At 37.5% G+C, this 22,723-nt stretch overlaps 2 protein-coding genes across 2 annotated transcripts; both read right to left on the minus strand.

Moving 5' to 3' along the window:
* Window positions 1-3,532: 3,532 nt before the first annotated feature.
* nfil3-4 (nuclear factor, interleukin 3 regulated, member 4) lies at window positions 3,533-12,566 on the minus strand. Its single transcript, XM_028026974.1, has 2 exons — window positions 12,300-12,566; window positions 3,533-4,420 (listed from the first exon to the last, which is right to left on the minus strand). The coding sequence occupies exon 2, from the start codon at window positions 4,387-4,389 to the stop codon at window positions 3,652-3,654; it is 738 nt and encodes a 245-aa protein (XP_027882775.1). The 5' UTR covers window positions 4,390-4,420; window positions 12,300-12,566; the 3' UTR covers window positions 3,533-3,651.
* A 2,906-nt stretch (window positions 12,567-15,472) lies between these two features.
* LOC114150572 (uncharacterized) lies at window positions 15,473-17,407 on the minus strand. The gene is made up of 2 exons (XM_028027057.1): window positions 17,085-17,407; window positions 15,473-16,600 (listed from the first exon to the last, which is right to left on the minus strand). Exon 2 carries the CDS (start codon window positions 16,594-16,596, stop codon window positions 15,532-15,534), a length of 1,065 nt encoding a protein of 354 aa, XP_027882858.1. The 5' UTR covers window positions 16,597-16,600; window positions 17,085-17,407; the 3' UTR covers window positions 15,473-15,531.
* Window positions 17,408-22,723: the final 5,316 nt, after the last annotated feature.

Genomic DNA, 22,723 nt, shown 5'->3' on the forward strand with positions numbered 1-22,723 from the left:
TTACTATGACTGTACTTTGAATGAACTTTTCTAACACATGAATAGGGTTTGATGTAAATTAGCTCTCAAACCTTTATTGTCTCTAAATGGCCTATCTGAAGGATTATCCTGCTGTTAGCTCCATCTTCCCATCAATGGATGAAGAGAGGCTTCCCCACAGTTTGATGCTCTCACTACCATTTTTTCACCATGGAGATGCTGAGTTCAGAGTATCCAACTACATGGTATCACTTAGCATGCAAACCAAGAGGTTCAGTTTTGGGCTTCACTACCCGGAGCATCTTCTTCCAGATATTTGCTGTGCCCCCCCTGCGTGGCTTGGGCCAAACTGAGAACAGGACTTGGTTCTGATTTTTCTGTCTGCAACAATCTTTGTCATGCACCTCTTCCATGAAAGCCATTTTTGCGTAAACGGAAAGCAAAACGTCTAATCTTTCACATTATAAAACCATCAAAACACACGAAACTATAATTATGAGTTGTTTTCTGGACTATTCATTTTGTGCTGTGACTAATACAGTTGAAACCTGTTTCATCACTTGCTGTTATTAGAAATAGAGTGAATATAAAAGTAAGAGTCCACCTCTACCAGTTACAGTAAATGTGACTGAATTAGTCAACAGTTTGCAACATTTAAACACATTTTGGGGTAACATTATTTTACGTTGTGTGCATTTATTAAGTATTTGCGAAATGTAGCAAGTTGTGTTGGAGCTCATTTGTGCCACCTCATCAAGCTGAATTAATTATACTATTTGAAAAGCAGAAGAAGGTTAAGTTAAATTGACTGTTTTGGAAGATGCTGCTTGATTAAGAGTTAAGTAGCTAGTTATATTTCCAAGCATGCCAATAGAAAGTTGAGTGGAAGGCAGAAAATAGGTGCACAGGCAGGAGAGAAAAATAACGCCCTGAAGAGGATTGTGAAACAAAATCCAAGAGTTTAGGGGAGAATCACAACTTCTGGACTGTAGATGCACTAAGTACGTTAATACCTCAAACACAAGGCTCTTGGGCTCTGTTAAGCCACTGCTTAAGCAGAGACAACTTTAGAAGTGTTAATAATGGTAGTCTAACCTACCAAAGACCAAAACATTAAAACAGCAAAGGCGCTCTCCACTAGGTATCCTTTCTCTTGGCTGAATGCTTAAGTCGTCAGCAGCTCAGAAAGCAGCAGGTTGTTGGCTCTTACCCTGACACTGCTGATAGCAACGTTGTTACTGGCCAGGCAAGCAGTCGGTCCTGCTGACTCAATTATAAACAAAGACTCAGAGCCAACTGGAGGACACGAGCCTACTTTAGGAACGTGCTTTGCAGCATAAATTTGTTTTAAAATGTGGTCATAAATTCAGGTATGCTAATGATGTAACTATTACATCATTAGCTGTAATAGTTTTGATTGTAAAATATAATTTATAAGCCACTAAGTCATGGGATGTCTTTAACAGACTTAAATTGGACCCGTTTATGTGCTGTAAAAAAGCAAACATGTCATCAAGTTGTTTTTTCCTACCTGTTTCTTAAAACTACAGTAGGTAACTTTTATAGAAACACAATCGATTTCTTAAAACTGTCACTTATGTTATGACAGTATAACATGAGAGAGATAATCTGTGACAAAATCGAGTTCTTCTGCATCCTCCCTCTGGTTCTTCTCAGAAATTCCACCACTCCCAGTCAAAACCACCCAACCAGAACTGTGGGGAAAGGCTTTCCACTGTCAATCATGCTCATGTTTACGCTGCTCAATGTGCTAGTGGCAGAGAAACAATTTATCATTACAGGAAAGCTGTTTTCCAGCATGCTAACTGGGCTGGGCATTCAGGGCAGGCTCTGTGCTGTAGCACAGAGAGAGATAATGGGAGGGTGTGAAAAGTGCATAAACGAGAGTGGTTGGCAGTGCTAAGAGCCTTCTCCTGGCTCTGACTGGTTCTTTCACCCTAAATGAAACACGTGGCAGCAGTTAAAGAACAGAATATCACTGAAACAGAAAATATTATGTGTAAAAGATTTAAGAAATACTGTAATAAATACAAAACATTTTACAGAAGTCTCACCTCTAATTAGATCTAATAATTTTTTTTTTTTGTCAATTGAATATTTTAGCATCTGCATTGTCTAGATGCTGTTTTACCAGCCCCACTGCTGCTCTCTGATGGCAATGACTCAGGGTAGATGCGCAAAAATCTGGCTCTGCACAGTATAGTAAATTATATCAACAGCTTCATTCTTAACGTTTATTTGTGTCACAGGGGGAAGTTTAAATGTTAAGCATGGACGTGATTGGGTGACGCACTTAATGTGATAGTTTCTTGATTAATTGACATTACTATCTATATTGTTTTTCCATTTGTAACAAATTTTCTTTCACAAAGTGATAAAGTCTGTTGTTTAAGAGCATTGAAAAAAAGTTTCACATTGTATCACTTTGCCTTTGTTGTAACTTATTTACTTTTGCCCATGTTTTATTAATAATTCACATTTATCAGTGAATCTGAAGCTCTGCATTGAAAATCTAATATTGTAGGGTTAGGAAATCATAAGAAGACTGTTTATTATTTGTAGGTACATCTGTAACACTCAAACACATATCTGCACCGCCATGGGAACTGATTATTTATTAAGCAAAGATATTTTTTGCGATGACTATGAACCACATTATAATCCTTATGTATTAAAGCGCATTTTACAATCATTATGATGTAAAAGTCGGTTTTTCCAAGAAACTGAGCTTTGTTTTTGTCAACTGTAAGTCGTGTTCATCAAAACTAACAGAATAAACCTTTGAAATGTGTCACGAAACTACTTTATGTATTAGCTGCACTTTATTAATAGAATAATTAAAATAAATTACACCAGGTGATATTTATTGAAATGAATGTGTTCATAAAGAAAATCAGCAGAATTTGGACAGTTAACAAACGACGAGTGCATGTATTTCAAAGTTTTATTAGTTTTACATCATTTATTTAAATCTTTACAGCACAAGATCATTAATGTTTGCATTTTAATACTTAAACATTCAAACACACTCTGGTAAAAGGGTTAAAAAAGAAGACTAAATGTGCCTACACAAGAAAACCAAAGTTGTCAGTCGTCACATTTTATTGTTTACAACCAAGAACACACCGCTGTCGTCAGTTTTGATCAACCGTTAGACAGCTAAGCTAACGCCACGTAGACAAGCTAACGCTGAAGCTATGTGGATAAATTTGGCCAGCTGATAGTTCCTTTAGATGGTTCACAGCTTATTTTATGCTGTGATGTGCAGTTATGTCTCAAACCACAACTATTTATAAAGACAGTTTTAAATCTAAAGCACGTACAGACTGCAAAGCTGAAGTAGTTAAAAATGCATGATGAGCATATCTTAACATTTACACACTTTCGGGAGGCATTATGTAGTGTGAATTGACTTTTTCGTGAATATTGTGAGTCAGGAGAACATATTGGATCACACACTGCTGGATATGTTGAATCAGACGCTGCTGTTCCACCAAGGCTGCTGTTCTGTTTGCTTTTAAATAATGTTGAGGTATCAGCTTAGAGAAATTGGGCCGTTTTTTTTTTTAGGAACACTTCAAATGACAGAAATTTTAAATAAACCAGGTGACAAGTAGGTGCAACAGAAGTGAAATACTCCCTTGGTTCTTGTCAGTCGGAGATGTATTGTCTTAGTGGAGAACCTTTGTCTTTCCTTGTGCTTGTTTTGTGACGTGGGACGGATCGGTACAGAACCCCTGGTACTTGCTGCTCCTCCTCTTCGTCAGAATTGGCTCTGGTGGGATAGGGCTTCGGGAGAGGAGCCCCAGGACAGGCAGAGTAGGGTGGCAGCAGATTTCGAGGAAGAACAAGAGGTGCTAGGACACCAGATCCACTTGTGCCAGATCCGTTTAAGTAAGAATAGCCCCTCATTGTGTGAAGGGCATATGCAGGAATTAAAAATGGGTAAGAAGACTGGTGGTTGGCCACAGAGGAAGAGTCTCTGGCGCTCCAGTAGGGATTCCCTTGCAGGGATTGGTTATAGGTGCTGGGTTGGATGCTGCTGTGGGAATGGTGCTGCAGTTGGTTGCTTTGGTGACCTGTGTATGCCGTGGACTGAGACAGGCCAAAATGTAGCTTGATGGCCATCAATTCAGCACTAAGCCTGGTGTTTTCTTCTTTCAGAGCCATGAAATGCGACTCTAGTGCATAGTCATTTAACTTCCTCTTCTCCCGTGACCGTTTGGCTGCCTCATTGTTCTTGCGACGCTTCTCCCAATAGAGGGCATCCTTCTTTTCCTCGGGTATGAATTCCCTCTTGCGACGAGGTCCTTTACGCACCAGATCACTTTCCACGTGGAAAACATTGCTGTCTTCACCTCTTTGGGAAGGAAAGGAAAGGGACTCCATGCTTAAATTAAAAGAAACACAAAGAAGCGACCTAAAATAAAAGAAAAAAAAGAAAACATTACTTGCAGAGATGCACAGATTTGTCTCAAAGAATCCTAGAGAACTACGTGCTAGAAATGTCAAAGTAAGCTGTCTAGTCAGTTTGTTCTCTGGGTAAGCCCCTACATCGGCCCTCCGCCCACAAACCGCACCCAATCTCCTGACAAAGTCTTTTCTGCAGAAAACAGTAACTTTACTTTTTAACTTATCAGACAAAATAGGAGCTGAAAACAATTTATCTAATCAATGACGGTCTTGTGTCAGAAAAAATACTTTTCAAAAGGTAGATATACTTAAAGAGTGATAAACACATAATATGGCAAATAAGGATATATACCTCAAATTTGAAATATTAATATGGCTGAATATGACAATGCTTTTGTGGTAAGTATCACATTTGTACTCACTGGCTTTTAATACAGTGAGAGATGAATTTGTCGAGTTTCTTTTATTTTAGTTTTTCTTTTATCTGTCTTATACTGTGTTTGTATTTTGTGTTAAGTTGGAGTTATTATTGCTCGTTGTTCTTAAATGTGCTATATCAATAAATTTAATTTTATATAGAAGGGAATATGGTATTACTTTCCCTGGCATTAATAACCGACAGGCATGTTTCAACACTGACCACCCGTGGCAGACAGAACTGTCTGACCAATATGATAACAATATTATCACGTTGTGATAATATTGCTGAAAGCTGTGATAATTCTCTACTCAGTGAAACACACATGTGTTCACACAATGGCACCAGGGCCAAATCATTCAGTATTTTGTTTATCATGCCACCTCCATGAGATTATCAACATTTAAGAAACTGTGCTTAGGAAGAATTTTACAAAAGAAATTCCTGATAAGTTTTGATAAGAACTTGATAAGAGATTATAAAATACCTTCAGTGCCCTCTTACATTTTAACTTTGTGCACTTTAGTGCAAATGCTCATGCAAGCGACCAGCTGCTTGAACAATAATCTATGTGCAGCAAAATTATTGAGTGTGAGAATGACCTCATTGCGTTTAGGTACTGAATTATCTACCTGAAGTTGGAGTTGTCAAAATATCTTAGATTTAGAACTACAGCACGATAAACTACAGATGCGATCATGTGAAAAAGTTCTTCAGCTTTGCTGAAATCAAGATTATAAATCAGATTCAAACTTCAGCATCTGCAGCAATATTTTCCCACAGCGTACACAACACAAATGTATATCTCTTACTGACTAGTCGCACAAATAAATACTAGAAAACAAAAAGATCAGTTCATTTGAATGCTGCAGTTAGTGGCGCGCCACCATGTTCATATTAAAAACCACCACTGTGACTCTTAATGTTATAACAGACATTGATAAAGAAAAAAATTATGATTTTTATAGACAAAACCTTAATAGTTCAAGAAAATAAATTCACAATAAAATTAGAAGTGTACTGCGGTTTATCTTCTAATTCAATTAATTCCACAGAATCTCAATCTATAAAAACCTTTAAAACTGTGCATGCTTATTCTTAAAGTAGAACAGAGCTGAAGTTTTTCAGCTCCTAACACCTACCACCACCACGGAGGTGCAGTCGCTGTACCTAAGCTCTGTCACTCAAAATCAACCTCTTCTGCTACCCTGACCCATTCTCACCTCCCACCTGTCTAGACCACTTGAAAAAATGTGACAGGAAACAGAAATTACTTCTTTCCTTACTTCTACTTTGCAAGTGTCAAAGGTTTATCGTAATTTGGGCTGCATCACTAGTGACCGACAGTAAAGTTGGAGTTATTCTAAAAAAGTAATTATGCATTTTAGGATTGTTGAAGCCAAGTCTTCAAACCTGAAACAAAACATTTGCGAGATGCAATGGTTGCATCACGTGGTGATATAATCATAAAAAGTTATATGGGATTAACATATTGTAAGATATGTTTATTACTCCACAGCATCAAGTGGTGAACAAAAGGGGCCTGACAACAGAGGTTTTAGGAGTCCTGTATGAAATCTTGGTTTGCTCAAATTTATGAATAATGGACACAAAGTAGGATTGCCAAACAAGATACATACAATCCAGTTTCAGACAAAGTTTTCAGTAGCCACAAAGCTTTTGAGGAATCCAGAAAACTGCATATGAAATAGTGTGATTGCTTATATTCATATGAACTGGGTTTGACCATAGGAGCAGACCCAGTTAAGATAATATCTAAGGTAAACCTGCACATTTTTTTGATTCTTACTTGATCTCTCTTTGTATTTCCATGGTCTTTCCCAAGGTTTTCTAGCCTGCTTTCTGCTTATCAATGGGATTTGAAAGGTTTCAGGTTGACCATAAGAAGAAAATATGACCAATTTCTGGCAAATTCTTGGTTATTAATATAAATTCAAGTATGGCGTTGAGGGAAACCTTGCGAGATGAGTAGACAAGTTAAAACCACAGCGTTCACACTCCTCTGCATGCGATCACTAACAAATTTCTCCATTCAACAGCATTACAGATGTACCTTTTAGCCTATGTGTTTTTCTCACACCTTTATACTTACAAAGTCATTTCAATCTAACATCATAGTCTCATTGTATGCTTGCAGCTAAATGTGACACCTCATGATGGAAGCTGTTACTCAGGATGTCACACATAAGTGCTTTCTTGGGAACAACGTATAGTAAAGTGCTACTTCAAATGGAAAGGTAGTGTTTATTTTCAAACTACGTCTTTATTAAAATTATCTTAGTTTTGTTTTCCTGGCAGTTTTGCTCACCTTCTTCTTGTGAATTTGCATGCAAGTGTAACACAGTGGCAGATGCATCAAAGCCAGAGTTTAAAAGAGGCCCAGTGAAGCACCCTGTGTGTGGTGGCGAGAAAACACATTGGGTTAAAAATATTCAAACCTATGCCCAGCAACACTGCATACCCTGCATATGTGAGATATACTGCACACCTGCATATGCACTACTGTGGGGCACTGACTGTTGTATATTTAAAAAGCAGCAACAGGAAAAGCGAGAACAATAATCACTCAGGGAGACACAGATGAAGAGAATATAAAAAAATGGGTTCCTGAGTGAAATCTCTCTTGAGGTCGAGCCTGCTCACCACCCCTGCTGCACCTGTTTCTTATTGACTAATTATAGCCAGCCTGCTTTTTAGTAAGGAACTTTCAAACTTCTTCTTTTGGTGTCTATCCGTTTTCACGCAATCTGCCATCTGTTGTTGTGTTGCTCTACGAGCTGCCAGTCATTGCTAAAATAACCTCTCATAGAAAAGCATTAGTCCTTCTGTTTGAAACGAGTCTTCACCTAATTACACCCTGTTTGTGTTTGTTTTAAACCGTCATCGGTAAAATTCAAGTGAATAAATTCTCACTTGTGGGAATTCATCCACGCAGCTCAACCTCAATCGTTTGTTCTCTTTGTTTATGACGATCGCCGACAACGGCTAATAACATTTATCCACAAATGTTGCATCTATGGATTATTTCCTTGGTTTGTAAAGTTTTCATATTTAAAATTTATTCAAGTCCCGAGTGGACAATAAATTTTTCAGCAAGTATGTGAATATTAAGACAAAGTTTAAAAAGTTAACAAGTAAAAAACAATCAACCATACCAAAAAGACATCAAATATAAATCAGTACATAATGGGAAGAGTGCAGCAATGTATATCATTGTCGACTGACAGTTGCTACAAAAACATCAATGATATATGAAACGGAAATCAACCAGCAGTCAGGTATGAGTCCTCTATCTACCTTGTCCTACATTAAATAGAAAAATTGCCGCAGGAACAAAGGAGTGCTTGTATATGTTGCTTTTCATGCAAAGAAGTCTGAGCCAGAGGCAGAAACTGGAAATCAGCATGTAAAGGGTGAGAGCTGTCAGCAAGACTGGCACTAGTTTTCCTGATGATCCATTAAACACTTCTGTAAATGTGCGCTGTTCAACTCCTAAGATATGTATTACTCTGCTAAGTGCATTTTTTGACCTAATACTAAGATCTCCAAATCAACAGAGGAGAGAAAATGTCGGCACAGATTCAATATATGATCTATAGAATAAGGTAAAAGGGGCCCGACACCGGAGCCTTGAGAAAACCTGTATGTAATCTTTGTTTTTCAGTTTCATTTTTCAGGCCTGTTTTTCAGTTTTCACAAAATATTCCAACAAACCAGTTCTTTTGTGTGTGTAAAAGCTTAATTCCACTTATTTTACATTCAGGGTTATCTTATACGTAGAACAAACAGCTTTCTATATAGTAACTTTTTTTTTTTTTCACAGCTCTTAAACGAATCAGAGTTTGTTGTTGTTATTAAAGGATGACTAATTCTTTTTAAAATCTATTTTACAAACTAATGATCTAATATGCTGACTGTAAATTCTTAATTTGTTTTCTGAGTCCTAAAACACTGCAGCTTTCTTGATATCAACCATGAAAAGTTTCAGACATGTGCCTGCACACTCAAAGTTCATAAACAGACACAAACAACCTTATAGAAACCCACATTCACTATCTCTATCTATTAAATGATGATGAAATGATGACTTAGTCGCTAAACGAAATTCTTCTCAAAAATCGCCAGACACGAAATTTGGAAAAATTAAACTGAATGACATACCTTACAAAGAGAAAGAATTAATTTAATAAAGTTTGATCTATTTTGTAGCAACACGTACAGCTTGTGCAAAGCAACCCAGATGAAGAGTATTGTGATTATGCCTATGGTGAAACCCAGGGAGAGTACCATCATGCCGTGGGATAAATATTCTGTAAAATTGGCAGGAAGGCTCGTTTATTTAAGTAGAAGCATCAAATACGGCAAACATAAAACGTTTGGCTTTAATTATGAAGATTCAAGTCACGTCAGTTTATTAACACTGGCTTAAAGTACAAGAAGAGTTTTGAAACTACTTTTAAAGGCATTTAGACACGAGGCCTTTCACTGATCCACGGGGAATGCGCTCCGTTTCATCGGACCACAAAAGCCAGCTTCCCCTGACGACGGCAAACGGGTAAAACGAACAACCTGTGGACCTGAGTAATCTACATAAAATAAATAGTTAATATATATCTCTTACTACAAACTGCTGTTTATCTTAGGAAGTCTAAGTTTGATTTGGTCCTGTAGTTTTTGGTAACATGTGGATCAGCAGTGTGGTTCTTCAGACGTGACCATCTTAAGTGCAGCAGGGACAATTCCAGAGACAAGCGAACAATTAACAATCTCTAATATCTCAGGTGCTAAGAAGTTAAATGTAACTTTTAAAAAACTTTTTTTTAACATTCAGACATAGCATTCAGTTTTAAAGTTGTGAAGAAACTTGAAACTGACTGTGCACAACTCTGATGGCGCAGCGCTCGCCCCCTCCCTGGTCTTTCTTTTTCCAGGCAGCTGTGGACGGCTATTTCCTGCTGGGTGGGTTTAGGCTCTCTTACAGTTACTGCTCTCCTAATCTTTATCTTCAGGAAGTATTTTATGACAGGGACTGTGGGTACAACGTAAGGGGAACACTGAATTTCAAAATATGTAGCATCCAAACAACTATGAAAAGATTTTGTATGAATGCAGCTGGGGTCAAACAATGGCGCGCACTGAATATGGAACTAAAACAATATCCAAACATCAACCAGTCTAAAAATAAATGCAAAGCTGTGTTACTCACATTGTGCAGGGAAGAAGGGAATTAACACAAATATGAGTTTTTTCCTTACTTTCTTTTGTGTTACTATTACCATTATTGGTAGCTTATTATCTTACTAAGACTATAATCATTATTTTTTTTCCTCTCTGCTTTTCTAAACTTTATTTATTGGTATATTTATTGACTCTAGCACGGTATATTAAACGAGCACATTACATGGTTTTAATTACTAATTTTTGATCAATATTGAGTCGATAGGTAATATATTTCATTAAATTGAGATAAGGGGTAGTATTAAATAAGTGTTTCTTTCCTCCTGGTTGTTTTCAAAAGGAAAAATAGTGGTAAACAAATTATGCTATTCTTGGTTATGTATGCACCTGTTTTCCCTGTCCTATTGATTCCTTGTTTTCTTGTTTTTAAAAACCTGATTGAAATAAACAAATGAAATTGATTTAATTTAACAAATTAGCACAAATACCTACTCCACGCATGCACACGCACACTCACACCCCTACACACACCCACACATGCCCACACCTGTCCATACTCAGGAATCCATGCAAATAATAAAAAAGGCTGAAGGTCATACGAACAGTTTCATATTTAACAAGTGCAACTTGTTTACTTCGATGCTAGATGCAAACCCTAAAACCAATCAAACAGTTACTATGCCATGTCTAGATATTCTTTATGTAGAGCAAAGCTACATGTAGTCAAGCAGATTTTTTATGAGGTATGCTCGATTATAGTGGCATGGCGTGAAAAGAAAGCTTGAGGTAATTTTTTGGTTGTTTCAGAAAAGGCGTAACTGCAAGTTGTGAAGCAGGTACAAAGTTCACTTTTGAATACATTCCATATTTTTATCAGTAAATAAACACAAAAGCTTGTTTTCACTTTGACATGTGTTTTTCATACACTGGAAAAAGCTAAATAAAATTCAAAAGCATTCTGAAACATTATAAAATAAAGAACACTTAAGGGGTTGAACACAAAATGTTTTATGTTTACCAATCAGGAAGACAGGGAGTAGGTTTAACATTGGCTAAATTCAGCTTTATTGTCACAAAATAGATAGGAAATTAAGACCACGCATGTGGATATCAGTAAAAGTACTTTATGAATCACTGACAAACTGTAGGAGTTGAGATTTCCCATATTGAAAACTTTTTTTTTTTTATCTATAATGCCATCACGTTGAGACGAGCCTTTCTGTAGGGTCTTACATAACGGATGTGCAACTCAAGCACAAAAATATATTAACACATGTGAATGTTGCAGCTTCCTGCTTATTGCAATGCTGTAAATGCCATCTTGTCTAAGCCACTGATTTTCACCTCTTTCTCTTCATTTTTACTGCATTCCAGAGTTGAACGTTTAGACTTCATAAGGAAGTGCATTTGAAAACGTCGAAAAATACTAATTTAATTTGGTGATCAGGAATCTGTATTTGTTTAATAAACAGTGTCACTTTTTTTTTTAAATTGACTGCTCTACATTCAGCAGCGAGTTAATTAATCAAGAAATAAATGCACTATCAACTACACTGATGCAGTAATTAATACGCTATCAACAGTCATTTGTTAACTCCTTAATGAATCATTTATTCACACGGTACTGTATAGTAAATTAAATTATTATGCATTGAGATTGTTTTATACTTTTTATCACCACATGAAACAATGTAAAGGAAATTTTGCAGTCTGCGATTATGTTTAGTTCAAATTCAAACGACTGTCACTGAATGCATCATAAAGATCCACTCTGTACCGTTAAAATTTCTTTTTTAATTATTAAATTCTTCTAAGCACTTTTCGAGAAAGTTCATAAAAAAACCCCCAAAAAACAGGTTAAATAATTCAGAACTAAAAAAACGTCTCTGTATTATTGTTTTATACAAACACGTTGCTTATGCGTAATCTTTTTTTAAAGCACAGAGACACTTCCTTTCTTGAAAGCCCTTGAATAATGAATAGTCACTTTTATGTAATACGTTATCATTAGAAAATCCATCTTATTTTGAAGATCCAATGTTATGAGTAACTTAACCCACTTAAAACCACTTTTGACTGAACACGAGAAAAGACATTTTCAATTCGCTGAGCTGACTTGGGTTTTCTCACCTTGTGTCAATGTAGTGAGATACAATCACCACAATTTAATGTTCACAAATACATAAAAACGTCTGATATTTAGTCACTAACACTTTAACCATTTCCTTCCCCAAATCTACGTCTTACATGAGCAGAACAGTGGCCTTACCTTCAGACTCCAAACTCCAGTGAACCCAAGCTGCTGGTGAACCCGTAGCAAAGTCGTGGTGTCGCTAAGCATAAAAGTGTAAGTTAGACCCCTAACTCTGCTGTGAGGCTGTATCAGGTGAAAATGCTCATGAGAACCTGAGGGGATATCGCAGCAACTTGCTTCTCACCTCTTTCTCTCTGCCTTTGTGTTGTTTTCCTGTATTTAAGTCTGACTGTCCACCTCTGTTGTCAATTGAAAGCGACTGATTCCCCCCTTGATCATAACCGTGTTGTGGTATCAGTGGCTTGCCAACACATGGGGTCTTCCCTCTGCAACACTGCTGCTGATTTTCAAATACATTTCATGTATTGTAAGATAAAACTGCATGAGTTCAATATTACGTTGCTCTTCAGATAAGCACATTGTCTCATCGCTCTGTGAACTGCAGCTGCGTTCATGTTAATTTAGTAGCTCTGTCGGACGACTTCACACTTCAGATTCTGACCTGACTCGTCTTTCTTTTAAAATAAAACCCTTTAGAGTTGTGTCAGATGCAGCATCAGAAGAGACAGTATGGGGAACAAACCACGGGACTGACTTACTGAAGCACAATGGGGAGGAGAACAAACTTAAGCGACGCTTTTTATAATAGTCTTAAATATCTTGTTAGCCTCAGATTCACAGAAAATACAGAAGTCGTAGGGAGTTATCAGCGAAGATGTCAAAGATGACAGTACGTGTTTGCAAGTTTGCTTCTGCTTTTGGCAGCACATTTTGCTTACTTTAGAGGCTCAGCTGTGACAAGAGGAAAACTCGCTGCTAAAGCTAGAGGTTTAACACTTTGAACATGCAGTGCTCATTCTCTCCTTATATCTATGTATAGATAGTATTGCAGGTTTCACATGAAATTCAACTTGCCAATAATGTGAACAACCATTTGACATGGAGAAGGTTCATTGTTTTGGTTGTTTCAGATTTAAGATTTAGGATGAAACGAAACGTGTAGACATGGAAGAACAACAATCTGTAAAATCTGTTCTCTTTTTCTCTTTCACGTAGACTGTGCACAGTGAAAATAATTAGGAAATAACTCAAACCAAAGAATAGCCATGATAGTGAATCTAAGTGAGGTATTAGAGTAGCTAAAAAAATAAATACTTTCATAAAACATATTCTTAAGTTTCAATTCTTTTGAAATTTATAGTTAGAGGATTGAAACTTTATGGCTTGTACATAGATGATATGTGAGAAAATTACATTTATCAGACAATATTTTTCTAATTTCAAATGGAACAAGCTGCTTCAAGAAGTTTAGGAATTTAACTCAGATTATTCAAAGTAGTTTGGTCTAGAAATGTAAAAACCATGGTACTGAAAACTCAAGTGGTTTAATCATTAGCTATGCAACACTTCCATAAAAGTAATATTATCACAGGACGACTAGTTTGTCACTATTTGTGTTGTAGCGCCCTCTGCTGGAACTTGCGTCGCTATTGGTTTTGGGCCTTCCTTTTCTTGTCATATTTAATTTAGAAACTAATGAAATGCTTTGATGTTGTGCAGTATTTTCAGAAAATTTATTATTTTTTTCCAAAAGAACAACAAAAAAGGATGTTAGCAAAACGTAATTTAAGGTCATTTTATTAAGTATGCTACAGTATAAGTATAACAAGTATGAAGTGTACTAGGAAAATCTACTAATTTAATAATTCTTCCCACTAAATTGAGACATTTTTAAGTGTATAAAAAATGTATACTTTAAGTTTACTGCTATGTTTTTTTTAATTTACCAAGTTAAACATTCAAGTACACTCGTCTTGTGTACTAGATTTATACTTGTGTTTCACAATGATTTGCATTCAGACACAATTAAAACAAAATGTGTTCTTATTGAAACATAAGCCCTTATGAAAGGGACCAGAACTCGATCAATTAAGTCAAGTCAAATGTTTCCCTGTTTCTGTGCATGTTTCAATTAAGATAACATTAAAATAATTAAATTATTACACATACTGTTTACTGTAAACCTTTAATCTCCAGCACATATGACCTTAAACATGTAAGTTTATAAGTGGATGCCTCAAAGCAAACCTAGCTTTGTGTTACATCATGGATCAAGACATTTTAAGTAATTTGTGGAAGAAATGATTAAAAAGTTGCAAATAGTGCAAATATAAACCTTAGTATTAAAGTACAAGGTAAGACTTAGACTTCTTTTCATGCTTTTAAGTAGCCAAGTATTCTTAAGTAAATAAAATATAATTTAAATATAACTTATAGTAAAATATAACTTCAAGTAGACAACCTCGTTTTTGGTATAAATTAAGCTTACTTGTATAAGTACACTTGAATAAACTACTTCTTGCCAATGCCATACGACAGTGATCCAAACACAAAATCCAAACTTAATCAAGAGGGAGGAGAGTTTGTTTCAAATTAGACTGATGTTCATATTAAAATTCAACATGATCATGTTAAAATTGGGAAGAAAAGACATTATTTCCTTTTTTTTTCTTTTCATTTTTGTTTTAATTTTGTTTTTGTTTTTTCCATTGTTGTCACTTTTTTTTCTCTCTCACTAGTTACTACAATATCTCAGTTTTTGATGGCTTAATTGCGTTTCCCTGCTTACATGAGGAAAGTTATTACTCAGGGGTGGAAGGTTTTATCGTTAAACTGCTGGGCTGAACGGTTGAGGGTTTGGTTTTCCAGTGAATCAAATCGTGCGGGGGAAACACGCTGTGGGGATGAAGGGGAACACCAACAAGCATCCAGTTTCGCTGGCGCAATATAGCGACGTTTGTTTTGTTTTCTCACCACAGGTAAAAGGGTAAATAAAATAAAATGAAATGTAAATAAATCAAATAACCCCTCTACAAGCAAATGAAGCGAGAATGTTTTTTTTTTTTGTTTTTTTTAATTCAACCAAAAAAGATCAGAATACCTCATATTTATTTTTTAATTAATGTTATAAATCGGTTGTGTGAAATTGATTAGCACCAGAACAGGAGCGCAACGGGTAACATAAATTGGTGAAACCTCAAAAAATCAGAGTTAATGTGTTTTATCTTAGAGAAACAGGCACACACTAAATCTTTAAATGTCCACCAAGTACAGTATCCCGTACAGGAATATGTGCACCGGAAACCGGAAAATATTCATGCCAGTTGTCTTTGTCACTTTTAAATCAGTTTTTTTGTCAAGTTCTAGCTGCAGGTGTCCACTCTTACTGCAGCATCCTGAGTGTTTCTCATTGCTCCGTGTTGAGTCGGCTCATGAATCCCTTCTGGAGGTGGTCCTCCACGCCGACGCTCTGGCCCTGTCTCCCGTGTATGTGAACGGGCCGGCCGGGGTAGACGCTGGGTCTCTGCAGGTATGAGGAGCGCCACATCGCCGGGTGATTGAGATGGGGTATTACCCAGTTCTGGTGCTGATATGGGACGGTGGGGGCATGGTGGAGTGGGTCGAAAGGGGGCAGAAGCGATGCAAAGAGTGGCTGGGGAGGAGCGTCGGTAGAAATGGAGATGTCGTTGCTGCTGGGGGAGACCTGTCGCTGGGCATCGACGTCCCTCTCTGCTGGCCTGCAGACCCCCGCAGCTCCTCCATGGGAGAGGACTCTGGCGCCTGGCAGAGGCAAGGGGCCTTGTGTGACAAAGTAATGATGACTTAGTGGGTTAAAAACGGGGCTAAAACAAGGAATCTTGCCCTCCAAGGAGTGCACTACTGTTTCTTGTTGCCTCAGACCAGAAACAGCAGCTGAGCTGCTGCCACCACTGCGCCAGAGTCCCGCCTGTAGAAAAGCAGGAGTGCGCGGAGATAAAGACAGAGTGGATGCCAGCACGGATGTAGAGGATGCTGCACAGGAAGGGACAGCTTTGCCTTGTTCCAAACTCAGGTTAGTGTGGTACTGCAGGTTGAGGACCTGAGCCCTCAGCTGGGCGTTCTCCTCACTCAGGGCCAGCAGCTGGCCCTCCATCAGCAGGTCATTGATCCTCCGCTTCTCCCGGGACCGCTTGGCCGCCTCGTTGTTCTTGCGCCTCTTATCCCAGTAGGTGGCATCTTTCTTATCGGCGGGGATCATCTCCCTCTTGCGGCGTCTGACGGGACTCAGGTGACTTCGACATGCTCGTAAACGCACCAGGCGTCGTGCCAGCAGCGAGGGCCGCGCCACGGGGACCAACCCCGGGTCCGAACCGGACTCCAGGAATCGGCTGCTCTCCACTGAGGAGGAGGAGGAGGAAGAAGAAGAAGAAGAAGAGGAGGAGGAGGATGGCTGACAGGAGTCAGCCGACTCAGGGCTCTTCGTGGTTGACATGGTGCTGATGGAGTTGAAGGAAAATAGTTATTCCCATGGATTGTAAACAACTGCACTTTCTAATAGAGGAATAAATGGTTCGTAGATTATAATAAGCATTTTCAAACATTTCTTCTAGAATTACAATTTAAACAAAAAAAAACGATTGAAAAACACAAACACACGTAATCATTTTTTAAAATTATCATCGTATATATATAGGTTAGGTTAGATTAAACTTTATTAATCCCATAGGGAATTGTGTTTGCATCTGGCTGTTCTATAAGACCCTCATAGTGTCCAGCTTGAGATATGTATTTTCAACTAGGACAGTGAACAATGCCAATGAATCTGATCATTTCCTTCGATTTATTTTTCAACAAAAGACAACAAATATATTTTTAAAAAAGACACCTAAAACAATATAATGGTCGTTTTTAAACATTCAGACAAAATCATTAAGAAACACACCTGAGTCTGAATATCTGACGATTTTCAGAGACACTGACCTGAACCAGAGGATGGCACCTGGAGGATGATTTGGACCGATCGAGTTTCAAAGAGTCTGCAATACTTTCGCACACGCACACACACAGAGAGCGTCATACACAGTATAGTCCACTTTGATAAGAAACGTAACTTTTTTAAAACAAGTTTATGGGTGCTGCGTGAAGGCTCCGGAGAGAGTTGCGCCTGTAACTCTTCAGACTCGAGCGCAGCTGCGAAACACTCCGCTACTGCTGCAGCCGCTGCTGCTGCTGCGCAATTCAGCCTCCCTGTGCGAGGCCAGCCAATCACGTCGTGTCACCACGCTGCCTGTGTGCGTACTTTGCTGTGGGAGCCGATCAGGGAGGTTTATGGCTGTGGCCACGATTAAAGCAACAAGTGATGCTGAAATGAGTCTGGACGGATCGTTGTCCTAGTTATTGTTCTTGTAAAGTTGTTGGCCACCGATGTTTTTTTTTTCTTTGTCTTTTTCTTCTTTTTTTTTGCCATTTACTCGGTGTGCGTTAAACATTTATGAAATAATGTGGTTAATGCAAGCTATAGTTCACTTGAAGGAAATCTTTAATGTTCTCATGCACTTTATAGTCATTCTTCATTGCTGGTAAACTGAAACTTAAGGTTTTTATTTTTTACATTTTATTTTAGATTGAATTCAGCGCCCAGCGCCCCTGCAAGGATAAGTATAGACGATGGATGGAGTTCAGAAAACAGAATGTAAAAAACAAAATCAAAATATTGTTGCTATGTTGCAATGACAGATGGACAAGTCCGTATAATTTCACTTTGAATTAAACTAAGACAAGCAGTAGCTTCTCTCATTGTGAAAACCTAAAACAATGTGCTGCATTTCTTGTTGTCGGTAACATCATCTGCAGCAGGGGTGCAGATGATGTAAACAAATAAAACAACAAGTAGCAAATAAAACTCATTTTCATTTTGGGCCAAATTCAAAAATGTGAATGTTCTTAAAGGACCGGTTGTGCCAGAATATATTGATAAAAGCAATTTGACTGTTAAATATCAATTAATAGCGGTTCCTCCAGGATTTTGTGATTGTTTTAGTTGGGTGTTTTTGCAATCAAACTCACAGATTTTGTGGTGCCAATTTAGAAATGTTTGTAAGGAATTTTTATGTTAAATGTGACTTTTTATTACTGGCCGTATCAATTCCAGACTATAGTCTTACTATCAAGTAAGACTGAGGCAGCAATCACTTAAACTCCATGTTTTTGACCAATTTTGAGGAAATTTGCAGTAAAGTTAGAAAAAATGTGGAGATTTGTTGATTTTATGTGAATTTTGCAGATTTGTGCAAAACTGAAAGAACTTATTGATGTAATTTGGAGTGTAGATGGGCCACATAAAAAGCTACAGTGGGCCAGATTTGGCCCCCGGACCTTGTGTTTGACACATGTGATCTACGGCATTTAAACATGCAGCCATTCTTAATACTGACCTTTGCAAAATTGTTGAGTTTGAACAGATTGACATCGTGGCACTATTCAACAACAACTCGTAAAGTTCTTTAGTAAATAGATCAACATAAAATAGAGCATACTTTATACAAGAAACAAAAGACATAGACTGTCTTTTTTACTATTTTTCCTCAAGGAGTTTTTATGAAACACTGACAAAGCCAGATACTGTTGTGAAGATTAAAACAGGGTTAGGTAATAAAACAAATCCCAAGCTTCAGATGGCTCATGGATCACTGTTTAATATGTTTAATGAAAAGTAATGCCAAGAATGACTTGCAGTTATAAAGGCAGTGAAAAGTTATTCTAACATCTGCCCTCATAGTGGGCCGAATGTAAGTGCATGCCACAATTTTTCGGTTTTTGTTTAGACATTTTTGAAAACCTTCCATCCATTTTTCTTAGACTTCACAGTTAGATATTGCTTTGTGTTTCTTAGCTCCAAATCTAATGTATTATAGACTGTGGGTGTCAAGTGGATGCTTTTCCATGCAACTTTCCATGGTTCCATGTCAATATGTGAAGCAGTTGTTAGTAAGCATCGTGTTTTCGGTAGTGTAGGAGTTTATCACTAAACTATATGCACACTGGCAGTGATAGTTAGCTTTGCAGCAGTATGTTCCGGTTCTGTACTGTCTGCATTGCCACAAGATGCCCACGAGATGATTCTCGACCCATTGGTTTCAAGGTATTTCATCTTCTGGTACAGGATCCATAACTTCATCACTTGCATCCCTCATAAGTTCTCATCATTTCTTGTGTAAAGTTACACTTTGCCAAAATAATAAGTTAAAGGACATGGCTGTTGTTTTTTTTCTCTTTTTTTTACGATTTAACGATTTTGACTGCTGTAAAAAATATTTAAACTGAGGCCGTCCATCACCTCTGGCATAAAAACACCCTTTCCCCTCCATGTGGCATAACTGCAGTAAACAATGCCACTGAAATTGAAAACCACAATGCATTGTCCCAGCTCCGTCTTGTGCAGTTTACACTGAATCTTGTGGTGTTAAGAGCGTGGGGGCTGTCCAGATCATGGGGGGAGGTGGTATAGGGTGTTGGAGATGGTTGGCTGGGGTGTTGTATCAGGTGTTTATAGAAAACTCCAGCAGATTTTTCAGTCTGACTCACTGTAACCACACAGGCCACATACAGCCTGGTTTCAACAGCTTGATTTCTTTTCTCTTTTGCTCAAAAAAGATATCCCTCAGATTTTTAAAGACACAGGCCCACAGCAGGCTTGATGAATTTTATATGTGATGAGTTTGTTCCCTCATAGAAGTGGAAAATTACAGAACAAGTGCTGAGAGTGTGTGACGACATTGCAGCAAGGCCAACACTGAGCGATGGAAATTTACCCCTGTTCTGTATGTAATGCTAGAGTGAACACAGAATAAAAAGTTATACTTTAACAATTATTCAGGAGTACTTTGCTGTGTTACTCAGTACTGAGCTGATCTATTTCAGGATGTTTAATTGACAATGTGAAAAAAAAGCTCAGAAATCTTTGTGGTGGTGGGTCTGCATGCAACACCCACATCCTGACTGCATGTTGCACTTGATTTCTTCATCTGGATTACTGATCACGAGCCATATATGTTTATATATATATATATATTTATAGACATACAGTGAATATATCACCAGTTATTTCCTACAGATTAATATACAATAGCTCGGTGTAAGCATAGAGACACTCGTACATCAAAAGTCTTTACACTAACTGAGGAATCTTTGGCAATATATATCCTGGTTTAATCAACGCTACTTATTTTTCATTGGTACGTTAAAGTTTGCAATTGCATGTAATGCTACTAATATGGTAAAATTACTCCATGATGGAGTAATTTGACGCAGTTAGAATTTCTAAGAGCCAATCAGTATCTAGAAAACTTGGAATAACGAAGAACTTCTCCAGCTCCTTTAAAGTCGACCTTTTGAGTCTATTGTGACTTTTTGCTGAAGCAGTCCAGCATTCTACTCAGATTCAAAATCTTGCTCATAGGTAGACCACATGTTTTTTTATTATTGACTTTCACCATTCCTTCCGTTTTGACTAATTTCCTGCCATTAAAACCATCCAAACCGTTTGTGGTTCCCCTTTGGTCCTGCTACACTGAAAAGATCAAACCTGTTGACGTGCTGTTGTGGGCCCCTCAAACGTCTGGGTAAACAAATGCCCAGAAACACAGAATGGGAACTTAAAGGCACTCTGCTTCACAACAGCATGAGAACCTGGTCCGCATTTGGCGAGACTTTTTCATGATTCTGTTGCTAAAGATCCCTCTCCAAACTAAACCTTTATTGGATTCACTGCTTCAGTATTTAAGCATTAATTCTAAAGAAAGAAATAAAAATCTAAAGTCTAAGACAAAGCCAAGTGTTCTCCGTCATAAAAACCAAATTCTCTGCATGCTGCTGACTTCACCATCCACTGGATGTCAACGGATGTTGAGTTAAAACATCAAGCTTACGTTAAGTAGAACAACTGCAACGGTAATTTGAAATATGAAAAATTAGAATACAATTAACCAATATTTGATCTTCAGATGTGGAAGAATTATAGTTGTTTTACTTTATAGTCTGGGTGTGTGTTGAGCCATACATTCCCTTAGTTCTCAGGGTTCTTGGGATTCTCTAAAATAATAGTTTCTAAGGAGACAATATTTACAACATATTTCTGAATACTATCACTGTGCCGTTACCAACTGACCCTGATCTGTGTTTGGACTGCTTTCATCCTGCTGAGAGCGTAAAAATATTGGCTTCATTCAGTTATTTGTCTTCAACCATTAGTGTAGATACCATTCCAGACATCCATTTCATGGCATTTTTTATTTAATTATACTCATGACTTTGATTTGACCGTTATGTGTGGCATAAGGTTAAAAACAAGAAATGATTTTTAGTTTTGTCATGTTATGCAGATTGAATTGAGTTTTTCTTTTGAGCAAGAATGGTGGGTTTAAGTCACTCACATCTCGATAGCTCGATCAAGCTTGTTTGTAGGATCGTCTGACCTTTCTCAGTGGTTTTTCTTTGGTAACTTGTCACAGTTAAGACATGTCTTATGTCATCAGTTAACCTAGATCTGTCTAGGCTGCTTGACACGTCAAGCAGCCAGTCCATTTATCTGTTCATTAATATTCATATATTGGCTCTCTTAACATGTTTTGAACAATTTTTTTGTTTGTTTACAAGGATTGTTCAATTTTATCCTACTTTTGCCTACCAATCACTAAACAGCGCCTTCTGTACGCTCCAGGAAAACAATTGTTCTTAAAATGTTTTAAAGGAAAAAAAACTAACAAATGAAAGAAAATCCTGGAAAATTAAAATAAAAAGTTGTTTTAGTTAGAAAAAGTAAAAACAACTTGCACATTTTCTAATTGTCCAAACACTTTTGAATTTAGTTTTTTTTATTTTAATTTTCCTTTTTTTAAACACAAACTAATTTGTGTGTTTTTTTTTGCTTGCATTGTTTCCTGCCATAAGTTTTGAACAGTCCAGTCAGACTCAGGATTTGGTATGAGCAGGTTCACCTAGGCTACAGTAGAAATGATTAGAACAAAAGATGCAGAAAAGAAATCTGGAATTGGTCCGTTTTTAGAATTTTATATATGAAGCAAGATATGTTAGTGCCAGCAGGTAGACAACCCTCTTCAGCGTGGATGTTACTAGAAGCAAAAGCCATCCTCAGGGGCTTTTGAGGAAGACTCAAAATCTTTTTTCCCAAAATGTCTCCATTGAAAACCTGCAAAGTAGATGTTTCTGACTTCCTTCTACCCATTCACGAATCCCAAGTGGAGAAGGCAACATCCCACACAGCTGTGAGTTTTCAATAAAGCTGGAAGTGGAAGGCTGTGGGAAAAAAATGTTTACGCTGTTCTTATTTCATCTGATGTTGTTGTTGTTATTTAAAACATTTTTTACAAAAATCATGATAGATCAAAGTTTTGGAAAGATTGATGATCGGAAAACATCCATTCTAAATCTATTGTTTTCAAAATATCTTAGTTAATCATATTCCTCTCATTTTCATATAGATTCCACACTTAGTCATAAACCTACAGCAGAGCCTCGAAACTGATTTCTTAATTCTAACCTGTTGATGTTCACCCACAAATTTCATTTAAAAAAACTCTACCCGCAGGTGACTCATCAGT

The sequence above is a fragment of the Xiphophorus couchianus genome, chromosome 9 (genome assembly GCF_001444195.1).
Source record: "Xiphophorus couchianus chromosome 9, X_couchianus-1.0, whole genome shotgun sequence".
In the NCBI taxonomy this organism is placed as follows: domain Eukaryota; kingdom Metazoa; phylum Chordata; class Actinopteri; order Cyprinodontiformes; family Poeciliidae; genus Xiphophorus; species Xiphophorus couchianus.

What these genes read in the sequence shown, in the direction of transcription:
- nfil3-4 (XM_028026974.1), bottom strand. Translation starts at nt 4,389, where the DNA reads ATGGAGTCCCTTTCCTTTCCTTCCCAAAGAGGTGAAGACAGCAATGTT.
- LOC114150572 (XM_028027057.1), bottom strand. Translation starts at nt 16,596, where the DNA reads ATGTCAACCACGAAGAGCCCTGAGTCGGCTGACTCCTGTCAGCCATCC.